This window comes from Protopterus annectens, chromosome 9.part0, assembly GCF_019279795.1.
Source record: "Protopterus annectens isolate FY-2018-M chromosome 9.part0, PAN1.0, whole genome shotgun sequence".
NCBI lineage: Eukaryota > Metazoa > Chordata > Ceratodontiformes > Protopteridae > Protopterus > Protopterus annectens.
In genome coordinates this window covers 801,384,669-801,394,168 of record NC_056743.1, presented here as the reverse complement: position 1 = coordinate 801,394,168, position 9,500 = coordinate 801,384,669, and the positions used below count along the sequence as shown (strand labels likewise).

Below are 9,500 nucleotides of genomic sequence, written 5' to 3'. Positions count from 1 at the left end.
TAGTAAACAAAGTGGACTATGAATCGGATGTTTGTGCACAACACAGAGCCACGTGCACAAGTTCGCATAGTAAGAAAAACTATGAATCCCAGCCATTGTTTGCCATTGCTCCAATAAACCTTTCATATGCCAACAAAATAAAAGCTTTTAGTTGCAATGTGCTGAAAGACAACCTTAAGTAATAACATCATTAAATCCAAAAGTGGAGGGACTGAAATGTTAACAAGATAAAAGGTATGACCGCTATTTATTGCTGACTGTTTGCATCAAATGTAGATTGAGTGATTTCAATTTGCTAAGTTTTTGAGGGCTTTTTGAACAGCAACCGTTAAAGAATTCAAATACTGATTAAAATGATCCATCTTCCTAATTAATTGACTCAGAAGAAGAAGAAAAAATAGTACTTACTCTGGAGGTCGAGTGTCTGGACCAAGACTTCTTTGCAGCGAGATGCGATCACTGGCAAATAGATTGAAGCAGTGCTTTTCCATTCCACGGTCCTTTTCCTTTGTCTCTTCAGGTGTGAATGTGTCATGTTTGAAAGCTTTCCCGTCAGCACCAGGAGCATTAGAATCCTGAGGGGGGCGTTCCATAAAAGGCTTCAGCTCTGCAGGAGTATAAACACCTTGCAAACATGATTTACTGTTGTCGACTGGAGCCTCCTCCTTTTCCGGTGCTCTGATCTGTAACTTGGGCATAGAGTCTCTAATGTTATTAACTGCCCCTATCATCATATCAATAACTTTGTCCTTCCTGTCTACTATGTTTTTCCAGGGATCACTCCCTGGGGCACTGTCACTTGCAACATCCCTTTGCATTATAAAAAGAATAATAATAAATACCACTCCAATTAATGCAAGTTTTAAAGGAGCAAATCGTTTCCTAAAGAACCTCATTTTGAAAGAGTTTTGTTTTTTTTAGAAGATCTGAATAAGGTTTACAGATGCATGTGGCCCTTTCTTTGCTTGTGGATTACTTCATAGTGTCTTGTTACTTATTTCTCTCTCCACACCTAAAAAAAAAGAAATATGCACTTAATCATTGGTTTCCACTGTCCACTTCACTCCTCATATGAAAACCACAGGCAATTACCTCCACATTATTTAGTCAGGATGAAAATGAATTTGCATTTTACAGGGAGTGTATTACAGCAGTCTGCAAATAACACACAGCAGTTATATGAACCAGATTCATGCATACGACCACTGGTATTTTACAAGTCTAACAGATATCAAGGATTGATTGCAGTATACTTCAACAACTTATCATTTTGAACTGGATAATTAAGTCAAACGATAAGAGGGAACTGCAATTCTATCTTCATTAGGTGTTTCTACTTTTCCCCACAAGCAGTTTCTGTGAATTAAGTAAACTTCTAACTTGTCACTTTCATATCAAATACCTACCAGAATTCAGGTAAAATCTGTACTTCATGGAGATGATGTCTCTGCAGGTAGCAAAATATTTCCCTGCAACAACTCATCATACTTAGTTGGCTGCCTTTCCAAAGGAGTTACAGTATTTTGTTTAGAAAGTAAATTAGCCATAGAAAGAGTAACATCAAGCTAGTACTTAAAAGGTGTAATATTCTCAAGCAAAAATACAAAAGCTTGAAGACAATGGTTACTTAGAAAAACTATTTGTAACAACTCACATTCACAATAAAGTCATGAAGAATGTAAAATTTTGACTGCCTCTATGTTAATTAACAGAAGTTTTTTTTTTTTTGTTTTTTTTTTTTTTTTTAATTCAGAACTAATAAGAATGAGAAGAGACAGAAATGCGTTTTATCCATTTTTTTTTTATCTCAGTGTGTCACTTGTGTTTCATTCAGGAGAAGCAGTAGTCGACTGAGTCGCACCTTTCTGCCACCAAACTAATGATGTAACACCGTTACCTGTTATCTATACCCACCTTATTCAATTCCAGGTCACAGTGACAGAAGCTTATCCCAACAAACAGGCAGAAAGTAGGAGTCAGCCCCACATGGGGGTTCCCATTCTCTCAAAACACTCAGCAACATGGAAACACAATGAATAATGACAATAAAATGTAGTGTAACAAAGGAAACAACTTAACTAGGACACCACAAGGAAGAATACATTCTGTAGGAAATAAGTATCAGTACTGTACAAGTAAACATTCAAATGGACCATTTGCAGAAGACCAAAATTTTCAATAAATTTATGTCACACTGAGCAAAAGTGCAGCAATGGTGAAATTATGAAACTCCCACAATAATAAAGACTAATAAATAAACCAAAAGCTTTTGAAAACTACACAAATCCTTTACTGTAAACAAAGGAATTTGCTTTTAAAAAGATTAGCTACATATGTTCTTGCATAAGGAAATAAAAAATAATGGCTTCAAACAGACAAATGCATTTTGTCTTACTGCTGTTGGTAAGAGTTTTTCTTTGAAAAAAAATCTATTTCTTGCTTGCATAGAAGTATAAACTTTGCTTGCACACAAAGGTGGGAAAGGAGATGCAGTCCAATTAAGATTTTAATTAAGATAACTCTTTGGGGGGTTACCAATATGTGATGTGCACAAGGAGTAGTTTGTTTCCAAGACTTTCTACGCCTCTGCTAACAACACACATGCAGATTCTAATAATATTTTGCAGCTAACACTATCAACAGAGTTACTGCTCCTGGGGTCAGTCATCAAAACTACTACTTGGCTCTGTTCTTAAAACCTTCCATAAGTTAAAACTGAACTTTTAAAATTTCCTTTAGATAAGGATGCTCCGTTTGGCCATTCTGCAGCCAAATGTGCTCAAAAAGTGTGATGAAAGGGGAAAGTTGATTCAAGGAGTTACTGAATTATTTTTTACACCTTCTTTTAGAGTTTCGCCTCCTCCTTAGCTCCCTTTTTCAATAAACAATTCAAGGAATCGGTCAAATAACTTTTAAAAATCAATGGCAAGGAGGCTCCAAACAGAAAGGGCAAGCTTCTAGAAACAGGACAGATTACACAGTCGGTATGATTATTTGTTTGTGTTTGACACACACACACACACACACACACACACACACACACACACACACACACTCTCATACCTCTCAAGTGTACCTCATTACGAGGAATGTACCTCATTTAAGGTCTTAAAAAGTTCATGTTCCTCAAAGTTACTCAAAAGTTCCACATTGAAAGACTCTGTCACACATTCAGTGTTAGGAATTTTTTAAGTGAAATCCATTGTAAATAGAAATGAATCATATTAATTCATTAAAAGATCTTCTTAAGTAAAACCAGCATGTTTTAACCAACCTATGACCTTCCTAAGTTAAGTTGTTAGTAAACCATTAGCATGTGTTCCACATTTTGCCCTTTTGTTCCACATTATGAAGGCTAGTGTTCCTCATTTTGGACATGGAAGGTTGAGAGCTCTTCATATTCCCTTATGGCACCATTATGTTTCAGACAAATGGGTTCAAAATGTAATTCAGAAAGGGTACACTTGGCAATGGGAATCTCTCTCCTTTCCAGAGGGGATTTCTCCTTGCCCAGTAAACCAACTCTCCAAGTTCCCATAGATACTGCATCAAATGAGTTCAGAGAGCAACAGAACCGGTGCCTTCCTGCCATAACATCAAAAGCTTTTTTTCTGGTACTAAAGAAGGAAGGAACCCAGGAGGCCTGTACTACACCTTTCTTTTCTAAATCTTTTTATCATGACTAAAAAATTCAAAATGTTAGCCTTTCAGTCCATTTTAGCTCTGTTGTCCTAATTAGCCCTAGTAAAGCTAGTCATTACAGGATGCCTACCATCACATTCCCCTTGGCAAACAATGCAGACGTTTAAGATATTGTGTCTGGTTTTCAAGATCAGTACTCTTGTCTTTCCCTTTGGCTTTTCTGCTACACCAAGGTTACAGTGTCTGACTCCAGTAATTACTTGCCGCAGACTTCAAAATATTTACACCTTTCCATTTAAGGAGGACTGTCTTGCCTCTCCACAAACAGACAGACAGACACAGACAGACACAGACAGACACACACAGACAGACACACACAGACAGACACACACAGACAGACACACACAGACAGACACACACAGACAGACACACACAGACAGACACACACAGACAGACACACACAGACAGACACACACAGACAGACACACACAGACAGACACACACACACACACACAGACACACACACACACACACACACACAGACACACACACACACACACACAGACAGACACACACACACACACACACACACACACAGACAGACACACACACACACACACACACACAGACAGACACACACACACAGACAGACACACACACAGACAGACACACACACAGACAGACACACACACAGACAGACACACACACAGACAGACACACACACAGACAGACACACACACAGACAGACACACACACAGACAGACACACACACAGACAGACACTTATTTCCCAGGACTCGATAACAACTGTTCAGAATCTTCTACTCTGTCAAGGGTTTCAAATCAGCTTAGAAAAATCTTCTCTCATCCCTTCTCACAAAATAATTTTCCTGGGATATCTGCCTTTCTTCTTCCAGACAAAGAAAATGTTTCAGCTGTTCTTCCAGGGTTTTTCCAGTCAAAACCAGGAACTTGCAAGATCATTTCTCCAGACCTTTTGGTACCAAGGTATCTATGATTTTCATGCATCTTCTGGCCAAACTACACTTGAGAAAATCCAAATGTACCACAGGCCAGTCTGGACTCAGAACCATCACCTTTTAGTGTTTCAGATTCCTGGTTTTGGGGTTTCTAAGGAGGGAGATTTTCTGGTGGGTAGACCAGATCTGCCATTCTGCCTTCCATAACCTCTCCAGTCTGTCACTACAGATGCATCAGACATGGAGTTGGCAGGAGTTTCCAAAGGTGTGAAAGTGCAAGGTATGATGGACAGAAGCTCATAAATGTCAGATACAATGACAGTGATAAATGCTTTGCAAACCTTAAATCATCTCTGGTCCTGAGGACCTCTGCAAGTTTACACAAGCAGCTCCACATGATGTGATACATATGCAAATGGGGGGGGGGGGGCTTAACAGATCCTACCCTCTTTGCAGACTTACTATGATGGCCTGAGAGATAGAAACCAAGCTCAATTTGACCCTTCAGGCTTCCTACATTACATTACATCAGAGCAAAAATTGACAGCAATCAAGCTAAGCAAGACCATGATAGACCATCATGAATGTAAACTTCACCTGGCGTTCTTCCACGATTTGATCTCACACTAGAGGATACCTCAAGCAGATCTGTTTGCCTTCTCTCAGAACAGATGACAAAAGAAATTCTGCTCCAATATCCCCTGCAAACAAGCCAGAGGGATTCCTTCTCATTCCCATTGACAGAAATGTTTCCTGTATTCTTTTCCACACTTTCTAATGATATCCAGGGTTCTTCTGAAGATCCAGGACTACCCAGAAACTGTCTTGACTCCTTTTTGGCATGGGCAGCAGTGATCTTCCCTTCTTTTCAAACTGAAATGCAATTACCACAGGTTTGCCCACAGACTGGATTTATTTCACACATGACAGTTAGTTTGATAACTGAAAAGCTTCCAGGTTGGGTTTAATAGCCTGGATAAAGTACAGTTATGTACCTACCATAAGTGTAGATGTTAGAGTGTAGACACTGCTGCAGTCATTACACTTGGGTTATCCTGCTGTCAGGCGGTCCCGCAGTCTGCCAGAGTTTCGAAGTCTTGGTCCAGCATCGGTTGCTGTCGTCTCCTCCCTGACATCAGTGCGACAGGGGTATATAAAATGCAGCAGACGCCATTTTCTTCAGTTTTTCTTGCCCCAGATGTCAGGTGCCTCTAAATATGTAGGCAATTCCAATTGCTAATAAAACATACATAAGAAAAGCAAAAAAACAACTTACAGCTACCATCAAATACTCCCCATAAGTAGTAAGGGTAGAAGACATAGGTACGTACCAGCCAGTAAGAGAGGAAGGAGGGAGGGTAACCTGGACTGCAGCAGTGTCTACATTCGAACATCTACATTTATGGTAGGTACAAAACTGTACTATGCTCATCGTGTTACACTGCTGCAGTCATTACACTTGGGTAGAATCCCAAAGCTGAGGAAGGGTGGCTGGTCCTATAAGGCATTAGGGGTGTCTATAACGCCCTGCAGCACTGCAGTGGCGAAGCCAGCTCTGGATTTAGAGTATAGAGGCAGATGGGAATGCTTGGTGAAGGTGTGTACAGAACTCCAAGTTACTGGTTCCAAAATATCCTTGGTAGGTGCTCCCCTTAGGTAGGCAGTTGAAGTGGCTGTTGCCCAGGTGGAGTGAGATCTAATGCTGTTAGGTACATGTTTTCCACGGTATGTGTAGCAGAAATGTATACAATGTCCTATCCATTTTGAAACTGTCTGTTTTGAAATGGCTTTTCCCTGTGCTCCTGCAGCATATGCTACCAATAATTGCTCAGATTTTCTGAAAGCTTTGGTTTTGTCCAAGTAGAAGCATAACTGCCTGTGAATGTCCAAAGAGTGCAGTAGTCTCTCCCCTTTATTCTGTGTTTTAGGATAAAAAGTTGGCAGGTGAATAGTTTGGTTTAGAGCCACAGTGAATACCACCTTCGGCATAAAAGTAGGGTTAGTTCGTAAAGACACCCTGTCCTGGTGGAAAATGAGGAAAGGTTCCACTGCCATTAGAGCCTGTAATTCTGAAACTCTTCGTGCTGATGTTATTGCCAGGATCAGAGCAGTTTTCCAAGAGATATATTTTAATTCTGCTGTGTTGGCTGGCTCAAAAGGAGGTAAAGTTAGCTTCTCCAAAACAAAGTTGAAGTCCCAAGTTGGAGTAGGGGCTGTACGGGGCCGGTCATATGTTTTTAGCCCCTCTGAGGTACTGTTTTAACAGAGGATTAGAGAAAATTTGGTGGATCCATGTTATAATGAGCAGAGATAGCAGAGGCGTGGATCTTGATGGATGAAAGGAGAATCCTTTGTCCAGCATCTCCGTTAAGTATTGTAGTATCAGAGGAATGTTTGGCACAAGAGGGTCAAGGCTGTGAACTTTGTTCCCGGCACAGAATCTCTTCCATTTATCTGAATAGGCTTTCCTGGTACTAGGCCTTCTGGCCTCCAGAATGACATCCGTAACAGCTTTGCAGAGAGGCATTGCTTGCTTGACTAAGGAATCTTCCATGCAGCTAGGTTTAAGGTCTTTAGCTGGCTGTGTAGTATTTGTTTGTTGTGCTGAGTCAGCAGATGTGGGATTTGAGGCAAAATCCAGGGTGTTTCTTCTGCTAAGCTCCTTAAGATTGGGTACCAGTGCTGGCGTGGCCAGTCTGGTGCAATCAGGATCATCTTTAGCTCTTCCTGCCTGGCTTTTATGAGTACCTTTGGCAGGAGAGGTAGTGGTGGGAAAGTGTATACTTGTAGGTTCTTCCAGCTGAATGAGAGGGCATCCACTTTCCATGCTTGTGGATGGTAACTCCTTGTGCAGAATATTTGTAGCTGGCAGTTTATTGGGGATGCATAAAGATCTATGTCCGGGCTCCACCATTTCTGTGTTATCATTCTGAATATTAATGGATTCAACTCCCATTTGTGGGAATCCATGATGTTTCTGCTTAAGTCGTCTGCCAGTGTGTTTTTCTCTCCTGGCAGGAATTGCGCTTGCAGATGAACTTGAAGGTTTATAGCTGTGTTCCATAAGGTCATAGTTTGTCTGCATAGGGGGTAGGAGTGAGTGCCCCCTTGCCTGTTTATGTACCACATAACTGTGGTGTTGTCTGTCTTTAGTAGTAGTTGTCCTGGATGCAGCAGGTCCTTGAAAGCTATAATTGCATTTTGTACAGCTAGCATCTCTTTTTCATTGATGTGAAGATGCCTTTGTTCTGCGGTCCACGTGCCCTGAATACATTTGCCTGCCATGTGTGCTCCCCAGGCGTAATCAGATACATCTGTTGTCAGTGTTTGCCTGGCTGTGGGTTGTGTAAAAGGCTGATCCTTGTTGAGGTGACAAGCTTGAGCCCACCATTGATACTCCTGTTGAAGGCAAGGGATCAGTGGTATAACCGTTTCCAAACTTTGACATTCTTTAGGTACCATTGTAGTTTCCTCATATGCAGTCTGGCATATGGAATTAGTAGTATGCAGGATGCCATGTAACCCAAGGCCTGCAGAATTTTTCTTGCAAGGAGCTGGGTCTTTGTTGCCATCAATTGAAAGTATTGAGTCAGTTGACCTTGTTTGTCTGGCGTGAGATAAGCCATCTGGGCCGTTGTGTTCAAGCTGGCACCCAGGAATATAATCTCTTGTGAGGGCACTAGTTTTGATTTATTTTCGTTTACTGTGTACCCCAGGCAACTTAATACCTGTTTTTACAAACGCCAGATGCTTTAGAAGAGTGTCCTTGCTCTCTGCTTGAATCAGGCAGTCGTCCAGGTACGGATACATTTGAATTCCTTTCTGTCTGCAAAATGCAATTACTGGTGCCAGGCACTTTGTGAAGACTCTGGGCGCAGTAGATAAGACAAAGAGCAGTGCAGAGAATTGGTAGTGCATTGGACCAGCTATGAATGTGAGGTATCTTCTGCAGTTTTGTCTGATAGGGACATGCAGGTATGCCTCTTTGAGGTCCAAAGTCACGAGCCAAGCTTTCTTGCCCAGCATGGGAAGAAGCTGCTGTAATGTTAACATTTTGAATTTCGGAACATCCAGGTAAGTGTTTAGAAAGGAAAGATCCAGAATGGGCCTGCAGGCTTTGTCCTTTCCGGGTACCAGAAAGAGTCTTGAGTAAAATCCTTGTCCTTGCTCCTGTGATGGTACCTTTTGAATAGCTCTCATATCCAGGAGTGCTGTAATTTGTTTTTGATTCTCTGCCCATTGATTTGGTGGCAGATTTGGCATTCCTTTTAACCTTGGGTAGAGTGTGAAAGTGGAACCTGTAACCTTGAAATACAATGTTGAGAACCCATTTGTCTTTGGTGATCATTTGCCAATTGTGGAAGAAGAGTGCCAGTTTTCCTCCCAAGCGGGCTGCCAAGACGGATTTGTTTGGCAGCTGTAGTGGGAAGTCATTGGAGCTGCTTTTTATATGGTTGTTGCCTGTCTTCCCCTTCTTTCTGGCCTGATGCAACTCATTGTCAAGGCCTGTAAGGACTTTGTGTTTGACCTCTACCTCTTGGACGTCTGTATCTTCCCCTTTGAGGTCTGTCTGTAATTGGAAAGGACAGTCTTAATTGGCTAGTTTCTGCTAAATCTAGGAGGCTGAACCTGTAAGAAATCCTTCTCCGTTTGCATAGATTTTGCCTTGTCCTCCATTTTCTTTAATACCCTCTTCTGCCTTAACTCCAAACAACACATCCTGCTGCAAAGGTGCATCCAATAATTTTGCTTTAACATGATCTGGTAACGTATGTTCTTTTAACCAAGCATGTCTTCTAATAACAGAGCCTGTAACTGCTGCTCTGCAGGAGGCCTCTAGAGAATCAAAACCACATTGCAAAGTATGCTTTCCCACTTG

At 41.3% G+C, this 9,500-nt stretch overlaps 1 protein-coding gene across 2 annotated transcripts in view; it reads right to left on the bottom strand.

The window, feature by feature from the left end:
* Positions 1 to 9,500, bottom strand: part of GALNT6 (polypeptide N-acetylgalactosaminyltransferase 6) — a 1,315,790-nt gene that overhangs the window by 1,227,175 nt on the left and 79,115 nt on the right. For both annotated transcript variants that reach the window (XM_044083436.1, XM_044083437.1), the window contains exon 3: positions 409 to 1,012. In XM_044083436.1, the coding sequence (XP_043939371.1) occupies positions 409 to 896 (488 nt within the window). In that variant the 5' untranslated portion in view covers positions 897 to 1,012. The remainder of the gene's footprint in view (positions 1 to 408; positions 1,013 to 9,500) is intronic.